General features: G+C 39.0%; 1 protein-coding gene across 1 annotated transcript; it reads right to left on the bottom strand.

Moving 5' to 3' along the window:
• Positions 1-2,574: 2,574 nt before the first annotated feature.
• LOC311130762 (LIM/homeobox protein Lhx8-like) lies at positions 2,575-14,061 on the bottom strand (the record flags this gene model as incomplete). The annotated part of the gene is made up of 8 exons (XM_084163555.1): positions 2,575-2,654; positions 3,346-3,535; positions 10,734-10,829; positions 10,995-11,098; positions 11,809-12,029; positions 12,441-12,562; positions 12,760-12,906; positions 13,987-14,061. 8 exons carry the CDS (start codon positions 14,059-14,061, stop codon positions 2,575-2,577), a joined length of 1,035 nt encoding a protein of 344 aa, XP_084019681.1.
• Between the last annotated feature and the right edge of the window lie 2,432 nt (positions 14,062-16,493).

Raw genomic sequence — 16,493 nt, 5'->3', positions numbered from 1 at the left:
GTTGGAAAGTAGACTGAACCAGGTTTTCCTCTAGGATTTTGCCTGTGCTTATCTCTATTCCATTTCTTTTTATCAACAAAAATAACTCCCTAATCCTTGCCAATGACAAGCATACCCATAACATGATGCAGCCACCACCATGCTTGAAGATATGTAGACTGGTACTCCGTGATGTGCTGTGTTGGATTTTCCGCAAACAACGCTTTGTATTCAGGACATGAAGTACATTTCTTTGCCACATTTTTTGCCGTTTTATTTAAGTGTCTGATTGTAAACAGGATGCATGTTTTGGAATATTTGTATTCTGTACAAGCTTCCTTCTTTTCACTCTGTCATTTAGGTTAGTATTGTGGAGTAACTACAATGTTGTTGATCCATCCTCAGTTTTCTCCAATCACAGCCATTAAACTCTGTAACTGTTTTAAAGTCACCATTGGCCTCATGGTGAAATTCCTAGCGGTTTCCTTTCTCTCCGGCCACTGAGTTAGGAAGGATGCCTGTATCTTTGTAGTGACTGGGTGTATTGATACACCATCCAAAGTGTAATGAATAACTTCACCATGCTCAAAGGGATATTCAATGTCTGCTTTATTTTACATGTTTACCTATCTACCAATAGGTGCCCTTCTCTGCAAGGCATTTGAAAACCTCCATGGTCTTTGTGATTGAATCTGTGTTTGAAATTAACTGCTTGAGGGCCTTCCGAGTGGCGCAGCGGTCTAAGGCACTGATCAATGCTGGAGGCGTCTCTACAGATCCGGGTTCGATCCCAGGGTGTCGCAGCCGGCCGCGACCGGGAGGCGGCGCACAATTGGCCCAGCGTCGTCCGGGTTAGGGGAGGGTTTAGCCGGCTGGGATGTCCTTGTCTCGCGACTCCTTGTGGCGGCCGGGCGCATGCACGCTGCCTTCGCCCCCCTCTGACACATTGTTGCGACTGGCTTCCGGGTTAAGCGAGCAGTGTGTCAAGAAGCAGTGCGGCTTGGCGGGGTAGTGTTTTCGGAGGACGCATGGCTCTCGACCTTCGCCGCTCCTGAGTCCGCACGGGAGTTGCGGACTCAGTTAAAACAAAAACAAATGTAACTGCTCGACTGAGGGATCTTAAAGATAATTGTATGTGTGGGTACAGAGATGAGGTAGTCAGTAAAGTATTTTTACTCCTGAACTTTAGGAGTTGAATACTTATTGACTCAAGACATTTCAGCTTTTCAATTTTTATTAATTAGTAAAAAAGTCCACTTTGACATTATGGGGTATTGTGTGTAGGCCAGTGACACAAAATCTACATTTAATCAATTTTACATTCAGGCTGTAACACAACAAAATGTGGAAAAGGCAAGGGGTGTCAATACTTTCTGAAGGCACAAGATGACAAAAGAATATACAGTATGTAGTCATTTATCTTTCTACTCACCCACTAATTTCCATCGCCATGTGGTAGAATGCTGTACCTTTGACAAATCAGATAAGGAGGTAAATAAGAAGAATCCCTCCCTCTTTGGGAAGTGAATTATTTTGTTTTACCACAGACAACAAGTAGACACAAGTAAAAGCTCATGGTGAGTTAGTGTGTGCCTTAGTTTCCCTCTGCCTCTCAAGGACAACGCAAGGACAGATTACAAACAGCACAGTGACAAGAAGCTAAAAGCCTCTTGCGGAGAGAATAAATTCATTTTGACTTGTCTGTGACCTCTCACCAATGGTAGATTCCTAACATCGTTCAGAAATGTATTTTTAAAATGTAAAGAATTTGGCATATTTGGACTTTATATATGCATATTATTTAATCACAATAATATTTGATTGGGGTTTGCTTTCATTTTTTAAATAAATTGATGCTAATCAACCATTCCTGACTTATTAATTATTTTTGAGGTGCATTCCATGCCATTTATCATTCTTAAAAAATAAACATTACATTTATGACATTGACTGAACCCATTTTTCCATTTTGCTTTGCTGCATTGTGGTACTGTTGGTTGTTGATGTGAGTAGAAACTGTCACTATTTTATAAAGTAATTTTGTCAATAAACATTTATTTTCTTAATCACATACAATAAATACATGAAACAACAATAATTCAAATACTAATGTACAAAGAATTCATAATTTAAGATAAACGTCACAATGGTTTGTCAATGGCAGTCTAGTTTTCCCCCTTTGATAAAAGATCGGCATCAAACTGTGGCACTTTGCAATAAATACACAAAGCTATGTACACACAGGTTATCCAGCTGATGTACAAAGTATGACACAATGGTTGTGATACAACTCATATTTGTGTGATACAACAAAGAGTGTGTATGCACAAACATGTTTACTTAACCACTGTGCTTGTGTAATTATTATTTTTATTTTTGGGGGAGAAAAAAACGTTTGTGACAAATGCGTTGTACATCAGTTGTACAACTTGAGTGTGTATGGGGCTCCTTTCAGACAGATAAGGCTTCTAACAAGACCTTTAGTGATAAGTCACATGAAATGTTACAATTAATTAATGTGCCAAGAAACCTGCTAGATCCCTGGTAGTGTGTGAGGCTCTGGCAAATTGACATGTTCCTGTGTGTGTGTGTGGCTCAGGCATGGGTCACAGGCAGGGAGGCCATGGAATGGGGGGGCAGCAGGGGATGGAACAGCATAGACTGAGGGGAGTGCACTGTGGAGAGATAGAGGACTAGCATGAGACACTCAAATAATACATCCATCACTACTTTATAGTGCACTACTCTGGTCTTTTAGGGCACATAGAGCTCTGGTTGAAAGTAGTGCACTATCTTGGGAATATGGTACCATTAGGGACGTGTCCCATATTCAAAACGAATGTTTCGTCAAAGCCCTAATATCTCTTCTATTAAATCTGTTTCTATAATCTCAGAAAACCAGAACTAAAATCTTGAGTAATTGGGTCAGATACTCGATTAGGTTCCCCCCCATTCCGAAAACGTTACACTTGAAATCATTGCTTGAAATCCCCCTTCCCACTTTAAGCACCACCATCACCCAATCCTGATATGTCCAAATAACCAGTGGCAGAAAACCAGAGCACCGGAAATACTGTCTCTTGTAAGTCTTTTGACACACATAATGTTAAATGATACCATTTATATTACATAGTCTGTCCAGAAGAGATTACTGCTCCTATAACTCTAATTGACTGCTAAACACAGTGCAGCCCAGAGCCATACTCGTATGTCTTTCTATATGTCTCTGGTGCAGCCTATAGTGCGTCCCAAATGGCACCCTATTCACTTTATAGTGCACTACATTTGACCAGGGCTCATAGGGTCCAAAAGTAGAGCATTATAAAGGGACCAGGGTGCCATCTCACAGGCTATCTCTCAGCTTACCATCGATGTAGGAGTGCAGCGCGGTGAGCATGGAGCCCTCTGGGTTGCCGTAGGCTGTGTACTGCAGCTCTTCTGGGGCTGGGGTGGGCTGGGAGTGGCGACCGGGCTGCAGGGAGGACAGGGGGGTGGCTGAGGAGTGGTTGGGGCTCACATGCTTCTTATGGCGTGCTCTGCAGTTCTGGAACCAAACCTGGATGGATATACAGTAAGTAGTGCCATGTTTTAGTACTAGCGTTCAATAGTGGCACACTTAATTGATGTGTGTTAACCCTCATACTTACTACCTACCGACTGGGGTCAATTTAAGATGGTTTGTTCAATTATTCAAAATGTTCATGACTGTGTCAATCAACTTGTTCTTAATAAATCCAAATAATTGTTTAGTGTTTCTGTATCAATATGGACTTTTTTTAAAATTGAAGTCCTTTGGGGTAATTTTGACCCCAGCCAAAAGCACCTATTTCTGCCTATACACTCTTAAAAACAAAGGTGCTAAGTAGAACCATACAGGGTTCTTCGGTTTGTCCCCATAGCGGAACCCTTCTTGGTGCTAGGTAGAACCCTTTGCAGAGGGTTCTATCTGGAACCCTATATGTAGGGTTCTTCAAAGAACCCCCTTTATATGGTTCTACCTAGAACCCTCTATGAAGGGTTCTACAGATAACCCTTTTATATTTGGAGGGTTCTTCCTAGAACCCTCTATAAACAGTTCCACCAGCCTTATTAGCCTTTTTCTTATTTTTTTGTCATTTAGCAGACGCTCTTTTCCAGAGTTAGTGAGTGCATACATTTTATTTTTATATACTTTAAAATTGAATTATTTATGACAATACATTACATACTGTACTGTATATCATAAGGTGTTTCTTTGAGGGCCTAGTTACACCCTAACACAGTGGTGTTATGAATCTCCTGGTTTACAGGCCACATCAGGCCTGCAAGTCACATTATGCTGGCTTGCAAAGTGATGTGTAATTCCTATTGGAATCCAGCCAGAGTTAGGATATCCAACAAGTGGAATTGTTAATCACCCGCAACCTGCATTCAGAATGACTGCCAGGGTAGGGAAGATTGAATACTGAGACTACATAAATCATCTAAACTGGAACAACCATCTCAGTAACTGGTGCAATAAATCCAATTACTAACAGATCGGATTAGTTTAGAAAACGGTATGTTCTTTATCTTCCTGTAGCATAAGATTAATCAACCAATCAATGTACATGCAAAAACACAGATATTACAGTAAAACAAACAATTCAGAAAATCTCCCTGCAATAGAACATGCTGGGAAATATTATACATGGTTCTATGTAGAACCCTTCTTCCCTTCCAAATAATCCTTCTCGCTTTCCAAAGAATCATCAAAGAACCCTTTCTTCCAAAAACAGTTCTTAGTATGTTAAAGGTTCTAGGTAGAACCCTTTGCCTTACAAAGAACCCTTGACTTCCAAAAAGGGTTATTCTGATCAAAACGGTTATTGGTAGAACCCTATCCCTCCGCAAAGAACCCTTATGGAACTATTTTTTCTAAGAGTGTAGTAATTTGATTAATAGGACCTTTATTGTAATCTAGATTCCTCTGGAGACTTAATATCAAGTTATCCATACCACCAGAGGGTGGAGGGGGACCTGTATCAGTGATTTTGACCAGATAGACCGATCATCTGCCGAGATATAGCACACCATGTCATCTCGCCTGAGATTGTACTTTTCTATACCACGTATCGTATGACCGTGTACAATACAAAAAGTAACTTTTAAAAAACATATACATCTGCCAATGGTATACAACGTCTGCCAATGGTATAAATACTTGATAGTACTGCAATACAGAACTCAGAAACACTCTGAATCTACAGAGAGCTGTATTGGTGTGTATTTTCTGAAAAGTAGGTATTCTAAGGCAAATCTAAAAAAGTATTTATTTTACATAATATTCAGTTATACATACAGTATCATCAAAGGGTGGAGGGGGACCTGTATTAGTGATTTTGACCAGATAGACAGATCACCTGCAAAGCTGGAGCAGCTTATGTAATCAATTGAATTTACCACAGGTGGACTCCAATAAAGTTGTAGAAACATCTCAAGGATGATCAATGGAAACAGGATGCACCTGAGCTCAATTTCGAGTCTCATAGGAAAGGGTCTGAATACTTATGTAAATGTTATATTTCCGTTTTTTATTTTGAATACATTTGCAAAAAAATTTACCTGTTTTTGCTTTGTCATTATGGGGTATTGTGTGTAGATTGATGAGGGGGAAAACATATTTAATACATTTTAGAATAAGGCTGTAACGTAGCAAAATGTGGAAAAGGTCAAGGGATCTGAATACTTTCCGAATGCACTGTACATAGTGCTGTATTGGTGTGTACTCTCTGAAAAAAAGTTATTCTTCTGGAAATGTTATATAAATACCAGAATTCCTATAATATCCTCCAAGATTCTATATGTGCAACTTGTTATGGTATTTGGCTTGCTTGCTATAACATTTGGTTTGAAGTGACTTTGAGGATTTGGGCATGCTTTTTGAAGCATCCTGCTGTAGGTACTACCACTCCCATTGTTTCACTAGCAGAGATGCTAATGCTGGCTGTCGGGGTAAGTAATTAAAGAAAACTACACCATATTTATGGTCGTTGTCTCTCAGGATCAATGGATAAATAAATGTTTGTCAATAAAATGAAGTATCTTTTAAATTTTGGTGTCGGTTTTACCACATTCAGTGAGGGAAAAAAGTATTTGATCCCCTGCTGATTTTGTACGTTTGCCCACTGACAAAGAAATGATCAGTCTATAATTTTAATGGTAGGTTTATTTGAACAGTGAGAGACAGAATAACAACAAAAAAATCCAGGAAGACGCATGTCAAAAATGTTATAAATTGATTTGCATTTTAATGAGGGAAATAACTATTTGACCCCCTCTCAATCAGAAAGATTTCTGGCTCCCAGGTGTCTTTTATACAGGTAACGAGCTGAGATTAGGAGCACACTCTTAAAGGGAGTGCTCCTAATCTCCGTTTGTTACCTGTATAAAAGACACCTGTCCACAGAAGCAATCAATCAATCAGATTCCAAACTCTCCACCATGGCCAAGACCAAAGAGATCTCCAAGGATGTCAGGGACAAGATTGTAGACCTACACAAGGCTGGAATGGGCTACAAGATCATCGCCAAGCAGCTTGGTGAGAAGGTGACAACAGTTGGTGCGATTATTCGCAAATGGAAGAAACACAAAAGAACTGTCAATCTCCCTCGGCCTGCGGCTCCATGCAAGATCTCACCTTGTGGAGTTGCAATGATCATGAGAACGGTGAGGAATCAGCCCAGAACTACACGGGAGGATCTTGTCAATGATCTGAAGGCAGCTGGGACCATAGTCACCAAGAAAACAATTGGTAACACACTACGCCGTGAAGGACTGAAATCCTGCAGCGCCCGCAAGGTCCCCCTGCTCAAGAAAGCACATATACAGGCCCGTCTGAAGTTTGCCAATGAACATTTGAATGTTTCAGAGGAAAACTGGGTGAAAGTGTTGTGGTCAGATGAGACCAAAATGGAGCTCTTTGGCATCAACTCAACTCGCCGTGTTTGGAGGAGGAGGAATGCTGCCTATGACCCCAAGAACACCATCCCCACCGTAAAACATGGAGGTGGAAACATTATGCTTTGGGGGTGTATTTCAGGACAACTTCACCGCATCAAAGGGACAATGGACGGGGCCATGTACCATCAAATCTTGGGTGAGAACCTCCTTCCTTCAGCCAGGGCATTGAAAATGGGTTGTGGATGGGTATTCCAGCATGACAATGACCCAAAACACATGGCCAAGGCAACAAAGGAGTTGCTCAAGAAGAAGCACATTAAGGTCCTTGAGTGGCCTAGCCAGTCTCCAGAAACCTTAATGACTTGGAGAACATCTGCAAAGAGGAGTGGAACAAAATCCCTCCTGAGATGTGTGCAAACCTGGTGGCCAACTACAAGAAACGTCTGACCTCTGTGATTGCCAACAAGGGTTTTGCCACCAAGTACTAAGTCATGTTTTGCAGAGGGGTCAAATACTTATTTCCCTCATTAAAATGCAAATCAATTTATAACATTTTAGACATGCGTTTTTCTGGATTTTTTTGTTGTTATTCTGTCTTTCACTGTTCAAATAAACCTACCATTAAAATTATAGACTGATCATGTCTTTGTCAGTGGGCAAACGTTCAAAATCAGCAGGGGATCAAATACTTTTTTCCCTCACTGTAAATATGACGTCATTTGTATTTACTTACAAATTCTAAAAACAAAATGATACTACAATGAAATGATCGTAAATCTGTTTTTTTAGTACTGACAGTGCCTTCAGAAAGTATTCACACCCATTGACTTTTTCCACATTTTTTTTTTTTTTACATTTTTGTCATTTAGCAGACGCTCTTATCCAGAGCGACTTACAGTTAGTGCATACATTTTTCATACTGGCCCCCGTGGGAATCAAACCCACAACCCTGGCGTTGCAAGTGCCCTGCTCTACCAACTGAGCTACAGGAGGGCTGGTGTTGTGTTACAGCCTGAATTTAAAATGGATCAAATTGAGATTTTTTTGTTACTGGCCTACACACAATACCCCATAGTGTCAAAGTGGAATTATCTTGAGTCAATAAGTATTCCACCCCTTTGTTATGGCAAGCCTAAATAAGTTCAGGAGTAAAAATGTGCTTAACAAGTCACATAATAAGTTGCATGGACTCCCTCTGTGTGCAATAATAGTGTTTAACATTATTTTTTAAAGACTACCTTATCTCTGTACCCCACAGTTACATTTTTGACTTAAATAGGCTTAAAAACATATGGCGAGATCTGAAAATGGTTTTCTAGCAATGATCAACAACCAATGTGACAGAGTTTGAAGAATTTAGAAAATAATAAAGGGCAAATGTTGCACAATCCAGGTGTGCAAAGCTCTTAGAGACTTACCCAGAATGACTCACAGCTGTAATCGCTGACAAAGGTGATTCTAACATGTATTGACTCAAGGGGTTGAATCCCTATCTAATCAAGATAAATTAGTGTTTTATTTTTCATTAATTGTTTACAAATGTTAGGATTTTTCTTCCACTTTGACATTAGATTGTATTCTGTGTAGATCGTTGACAGAAAATGACAATCAAATCAAGTTTAATCCCACTTTGTAACACAACAAAATGTGGAAAGGGTCAAGGGGTGTGAATACTTTCTGAAGGCACTGTATGTGGATTGTACTTTGGAAATATTATATATATAGTACCAGTCAAAAGTTTGGACACACCTCCTCATTCCAGGGTTTTTCTTTATTTTTACTATGTTCTACATTGTAGAATAATAGTGAAGACATCACAACTATGAAATAATACATATGGAATCATGTAGTAACCAAAGAAGTGTTAAACAAATCAAAATATATTTTATATTTGAGATTCTTCAAAGTAGCCACCCTTTGCCTTGAGGACAGCTTTGCACTCTCTTGGCATTCTCTCAACCAGCTTCATGAGGTAGTCACCTGGAATGCATTTCTATTAACAGGTGTGCCTTGTTAAAAGTTAATTTGTGGAATTTCTTTCCTTCTTAATGCGTTTGAGCCAATCAGTTGTGTTGTGACAAGGTAGAGGTGGTATACAGAAGATAGCCCTATTTGGTAAAAGACCAAGTCCATATTATGGCAAGAACAGCTCAAATAAGCAAATAGAAACGACAGTCCATCATTACTTTAAGACATGAAGCACAGTCAATCCGGAAAATGTCAAGAACTTTGAACGTTTTTTCAAGCGCAGTCGCAACAACCATCAAGCGCTATGATGAAACTGGCTCTCATGAGGACCGCCACAGGAAAGGAAGACCCAGAGTTACCTCTGCTGCAGAGGATAAGTTCATTAGAGTTAACTGCACCTCAGATTGCAGCCCAAATAAATGCTTCACAGAGTTCAAGTAAGAGACACATCTCAACATCAACTGCAGAGGAGACTGTGTGAATCAGGCCTTCATGGTCGAATTGCTGCAAAGAAACCACTACTAAAAGACACCAATAATAAGAGACCTGCTTGGGCCAAGAAACACGAGCAATGGACATTAGACCGGTGGAAATGTGTCATTTGGTCTGGAGTCCAAATTGGAGATTTTTGGTTCCAACCGCTGTGTCTTTGTGAGACGCGGTGTGGGTGAATGGATGATCTCCGCATGTATATTTCCCACCGTAAAGCATGGAGGAGGAGGTGTTATGGTGTGGGGGTGCTTTGCTGGTGACACTGTCTGTGATTTATTTAGAATTCAAGGCACACTTAACCAGCATGGCTACCACAGCATTCTGCAGCGATACGCCAACCCATCTGGTTTGGGCTTAGTGGGACTATAATTTGTTTTTCAACAGGACAATGACCCAACACACCTCAAGGCTGTGTAAGGGCTATTTGACCAAGAAGGAGAGTGATGGAGTGCTGCATCAGATGACCTGGCCTCCACAATCCCCCGACCTCAACCCAATTGAGATGGTTTGGGATGAGTCGGACGGCAGAGTGAAGAAAATCAGCCAACATGTGCTCAGCATATGTGGGAACTCCTTCAAGACTGTTGGAAAAGCATTCCAGGTGAAGCTGGTTGAGAGAATGCCAAGAATGTGCAAAGCTGTCATAAAGGCAAAGGGTGGCTATTTGAAGAATCTCAAATATAAAATATATTCTGATTTGTTTAACACTTTTTTGGTTACTACATGATTCCATATGTGTTATTTCATAGTTTTGATGTCTTCACTATTATTCTACAATGTAGAAAATAGTACAAATAAAGAAAAACCCTTGAATGAGTCAGTGTGTCCAAACTTTTGACTTGTACTGTATATATATATATATATATATATATTATTTTTATATGTTTTTGTTTTTTGTTTAACAAAATATACTAATTAACTGTAATTTTGCTAAAATAACAGTCTGTTTATATTCGTTTTTTATTTCAGATAAAATTATTTACATGTCTAATGGTGTTTTGATATGAATTAAGTTGACATTTTGCTATGATTGCTGCTTTTTCCTGTAGTTTCTTCTTGGGGTCAAAATGACCCTAGTTGGTAATCCATTTATGTAAAAGATGTTGGTAGTATGAGGGTTAAAGTGGAAATCTGGAATTCAAACAACAACAAAGTGGCACCCCACCACTTGTTTTGGTAAACAGATGTACCCATCCCAGAATGCTGTTTTTGAGGAGATTTCAGGAAACCAAGGGGGTGTTTTTAGAGTTTTAGAGTTGTTGTTTTTCAACACAACAAATCCTCAAAAATATTACAAATTAACTGCAGAAATTCAGTAATGTCCTATGCTGATTAAGGCATGTGTTGATTCGAACTGTGTATGAATATCTAACCTGTATGACTCTCCTACTCAGGCCTGTCTGCTCTGCCAGCTTCTGCAGAGTCTGGGCATCTGGGTTGTTGTCCTGGGCAAACTGGGCCTGCATCACCTGGAGGGGTCATAAGGTCTAAGAGGTCAATCACAGGTCAATCACATGTGGTCATCCATTGTTCCTCACTTGGCCTGAACCCATTGGCTGGGAACAGTCAGACATTATTGACAATTATATATTGTGGCTATGTTTGGGAGAGATCGACAGGACAGTGATACTCACCTGTAATTGGTCAGCGGTGAAGCTGGTGCGCGCTCTTTTCGACGGCTTGGGCTGATTCACTTCCTGTTCTGTTGGCATCGCCCCCTCTAGGTTCACACCAGTTCCTGAAATAACATGATGGATCTTCTTAATTAATGAGCTCATAATCATGATACTCGACATGGCAAGCATTAGACATTAATATGACATCTTGTTTATTGACATCTATACACCAAATGGCTTCTTATCTGAGAAATGGGAAGTTACTTTTGTTCCCTATCAGAGACAATAGTTGTTGTTTTTTGTTTTTGTTTCTTTCAATCAATTGACAATCTAATGTAGTCTGTTTTATTATCAAATGTCAAGGGGATTTATCTTTTGGTTTATGTATTTTACAGTACAGTAAAAAAGTATACATATCTATGATCAATTTGACTAGAACATATTAATGAAAGATAATGCATTCATCCTATTGTTGTTTTCTCAGTGGCTTCCAGAACGTATTAACAAACATATCCAATACACATAGTTGAAAAGTTAGGAGCTTCTGGTGCAGTAGTTGTCCAGACACCACATTAAGCATGGGTATATTCAGGAACTTTGCAAATATCAGAAATTTAAGAAACACTTTCAACATTATCTATTTTGTTAGGACTACATATTTAGGCTCCACTTCACCTATGTTGATAATAAATAATCATTAGTATATGTTTTAATTGACAAAGATTGCTGCATATTATTATGAGTTATTCGATTTATTTTCTATCATATTTCAGGTCGCTATACCGGCATAAATTGTGCTAATATTTGTATTACTCCGCTGCAGCATGCTCACCTTTCTCCACGGCGCGTTTCAGGTTGTCCAGCATACAGTCGTAGTGGACACGACACAGCACCTTCTCCTCCACCAGGGCAAACTCTTCCCCCGTGGACAGCTGCCTCTTACAGGAGAAACAGGCGAAACACGCCAAGTGGTACACGTTGCCCTTCGCCCGGCGGACCCAGTCTGTAGAGTGGATATTTCGGCCGCAGCACGCGCACCATGTTCCATATCTTCTGCAATAAATAGGCTACAGGTTTTAAAAGTCAGGTAAATACTTGCCATTTTGTTTAGATGGTGGTTTAGTCGTGGAATTAAATGCAAAATAAAATAAAAGCATAAAAAGCATATCCCTCCTCCTCTCCCCTGTAACTATTCCCCAGGTCGTTGCTGTAAATGAGAATGTGTTCTCAGTCAATTTACCTGATAAAATAAGGGTTAACCCAAAAATAATGTTTTTACATGCTATCCAATCTTATAAATAACGTGTTACACATAACTGATAATAATATGTTTATTTATTGATGTATTATTTAAGCCAAATACCATGACATGCACATGCATAAAAATGCCTTAAATTAAATGTTAAAAAATTAAACTCGATTTTATTGGATATGTATGAAGGATTCAAGAACAATTTGAAATACCTAAAGTAGTCCAATTTGCAAAAGACCTCTTTTTCTTTGATGTAACAACTTGTATGACTTCCAAGCGATATTTGGCACACACTACAGGAGAGACAACGCACATGCCAGCACAAGTCGTTAACCTATGAAAAAAACATACAATAATGAAATAACAAGAATATTCTGACATTATTTAGTAGTAGGCTAATGCTAATGCAAAATAGCCTATTGTTGTACAGTAAGTCGACTAAAATCAATACAAAAGGTACAAGCTATGCACGAAAATGAACACCCCTAAAAAATTTGAAACGTTTAAACAAGATGCAATCACAAATTTTACCTTCAGCAAGTATTTATCCAAAATGTCCTCACTGCAACTTGCACAAACAGTTCTACCCAACAGAGGTGCAGATACCATCGCCTGTAGCGACGGGGAGGATGAGCCGAGCGAGCAGGAATCGTCATCCAAAACTTCCACCGGTGTACCCTGAAATGAAAAACATACCGCAGTTAAGACCATGTTCTGCCGAATCCTACTTTATACAGGTGCTAACAAAAACTTTGGCGCAAATCACGCATTGACGCCAATTACTCAGGTTATCCGGTCCATTCGAATTATTATTATTATTTGCAAAATGCCTTTTTTAAAGATTTTGACAGGCTCATGTGGTTGAAACAAAACAAACAAACCTCTCTACCTTTATAACTTAAACATAATCGCATGTGAGTAGCCTAATGCATGGTGAATTTTTTAGAACGTTTTTAAATTATTCATTAGATCAAATTAGGAAATGTTACCATTAGAATTTCTCTCCTGCCCTCTCTCCACCTGCGGATAACCTCTGCGTCGCCTTTGCAATCTTCACACATGACGACAAGCTAGAGGAACAGGGTTTTTTTGTCTGTCACGCTCAGCCGCTTTAAAAAAAACTCCCCAAGCTACATCCCATAACTATCATCCTCTTCACCTTTTAACATGACTACCCCAGCGATTATCAAAATGACATTTAAAAAGGGAAGGATAGTCATTACTTTCAAACAACAGGCGACACTTGAGGTAATAGTTATCAAATGTGCATTATGCTCTTGAGATTTGCATTTGGGGATTCTGAACTGCTTAGTACATCGGTTGACTCCCCAACGTATCAATTTCGCATGTCAATCAAAACGAGCGCGAGGTAGACAGGGAAAGGGAATTGATTTATTTAATAACACCAATTAATTTTGACACAAACGTTTGCACGGGACAACCTAAAGGTGAAGAGGTCTCATTAACTACTTCAGCCTTAATTGCTGAATATTTAGGAAGTGAAAACACTGAACCTGCCGCTATATAAGACATACAATATAATATTGACAGGTATAATTGGTAAAGTAATTTCAAGCAATTCTATTTCAACCCCTTTTGTTATCATTCTCCGCACTTTTTTATAATAAACCTATGGCTATATCTTTGCAGGCTGCCCTGAAAGGATGGCACAATACTTGTTCCGATGAAAGCAGAATCTTTGACGCATCCTTTTCTTTTTTAAGTAGGTTAGTCCTAGGCTAGAAAAACAGAACTTACCCCATCGTTGGAACCGTTTTCATTCTCATCAACAACATTGCAACATTCTAATTTCTGTTCACTTTTCCAGTGCATTTAAATTGTGATTATCGGTATTGCTCAAAACAACCCAACAGCAACTTCCTGACAGTTTCAAATGTCAATATCCCTTTCAAGAGTAGTTACATGTGTTGTAAGATTATTCCATGTGTCTCCTTCGAATCCGAAAATAGCCTACTTATAGGTTTAGCCTATACCAACCCAGGAGCTTTTGTTATCTTGAGGGAGGGACATAATTCATATTTTCCTGTCTGCTTTGGCCGCGCCTACCTGTCAAATATTCACTATCGTAAAAAAAAAAAAATGGCCTACTGTATAAGCCTAGGAGGAGGAAAATGCCATACAATGGCATACAATTAACCTCAATGGAGTATTCTAATTGGTACCATTGTTTTTGAGTATTTTATAGCATATGTAAAGGCATTTAAGTGTATGCCGAAGTGGTTATTTCAAATGAAATCACTTTCGATTAAAATGTGTTTTTATGAAACGGCACAGAACATTTTGAGCATAAACCATGAAACGACAGTCGAGGCATTAGGCCTATTTGATTTTATAGCATAGGCATTTGACAATACAACATTTATTTCAATTAACTGGTAATGAAAGGCTGGTTGTATAGTATCTGAATATGTTCATTAAACTACCTAAATTATTTTACTAAAAAGATGCAACAAAATTTCACTTTTTGTTCCAGCCTGTATCTCATGTTTTATAACAAATGTTTTATGACAAAATCTCAAAATATATTGGAATAGTAATTCTACACAAAGCTTGCTACAGTGTTGAGTGATTTTTCATAGTCAATTGTCATTTTACTATCACATTTTACATACACCATCATATTGTGAAGAAATGGTATCTCAATTTACCCTCAATATCTTTTCAGCTCAACCTCTCTCAAAACTCCAGATCTATTTTTATTTTTCCTGAAGAAGGAAAGTTATAGCCTGGCTACCAGTCTGTTGTGCCATCATGCCACTCCTTGCCATTTGGCATGACAAGGAATTGACGTGATAGCACATGTCTGGTACTAGGAAGTTTCATCTATCAGTTTTACCTCATTGTGATCTACTGTATAACCTTCAGTGAAATTCATTAGTCATTTTGACTGGCTTTGATGGCACACACAAGGCTGGAAACAGGCTGCAGTCGGTCAGAATGTCATAATATTTTCAGGGTGTTATTTTACATTCCTTTTATTGATCATAGGTATTTATTTTCATCATAAGATGATTATTCATTCATTGATTAAATTAACGATTAGGCTATTCACTCTGTTGGTTTGTTGGTGAGTCCCTTACGTTTTGATAATAAACCACATGCAAAATCAAATTCTCCATTACACTTTAATTGAATTGACTGTCTCCATAGAAGTAGACAGCCCTCGGCGCTAAACTTAAGGTACACTCGGATGTGATGATGTAAAACGTCATTCAAGGGCTGAGGGTTTAGCGCCGAGGGCTGTCTACTTTGGGTTTGGACTGCAGCCCTATTTTGAGCCCCACGTTTGTAGATTTGTTTTGGGGGGGGTTGCCTGTTTTGCATGTTATTTTGGCATGAATAGGTGTCACATATCAGTTTGTAAACAATGTAAAAAAAAAAAAAAAAAAAAAAAAACATAATTGAGTTAATAAAGCCTCCATACAAACATGGTCTCTTTTTTGCTTTCTTGAGTAAGGCAGCTCCAAAATGCAGGTGTTTCAGCCTAGCTCAGTGCTTTCTGTTGTGGTGGGGCAGCCAGCGGAAAATAAGGACCATAGGGGTTGGTAATGTTCTCTAGTTGCGCTGTGATTGGCTCAGTGTTCTGTCACTCATGGGGACACTACATCACTGCCAAATCTAAGGATTGAGCTCTAAAATTCAATAACCTTGGGTGCTGCCATAGAGTTACATTAGAAGTGCCCATCCAAGAAGGCTCAAGGTCATTGGCCACAAATAAAATGAAGTCAAATCACGTTTTTTCTACAGTAGCTTTGTTTGGACTGATCATGTCAACATCATACTTTCAAAATGTTAGCCAGCAGTCATCATCATGAATCAAGTTGACAATCTACTGGCAAATTCTTTTAAATCCTTGTCATATGAAGAGAAATAATGAAGAGAAATGATAGATAAAACGTATCAGTGCTCATCAGCCCATTGGACATAAACATTACACAACAAGTTGGAAATCGCAAATTCAACAATGAGTGGTTTGGAAGGAATCAGTGGCTAACTGCAAGCATTGCAAAGCAATCACTAGCCTGCTATTCAGTGGAGTGGGTGTGTGGTCCCAATTATCGGTTTAAGGTTCTCTTTTCCAAGCTTAAAATGATAAACATTCAACATTGGCCATGCTGTCAATCCAGCATGATTTCTGCCGAGCTCAAAACAACTGTTAACTCAGAACTGGGAACTCAGGAAAAAATTGCTCAGACTGGGAAAATACGTTTTGAATGGTCATCCAACTCAGAATTGTAAGTTGG

The sequence above is a fragment of the Coregonus lavaretus genome (assembly GCF_964263955.1).
Source record: "Coregonus lavaretus genome assembly, chromosome: 6".
Taxonomy (NCBI): Eukaryota; Metazoa; Chordata; class Actinopteri; order Salmoniformes; family Salmonidae; genus Coregonus; species Coregonus lavaretus.
The sequence above is the reverse complement of the archived record's forward strand: the minus strand, read 5'-3'. Positions and strand labels throughout refer to the sequence as shown.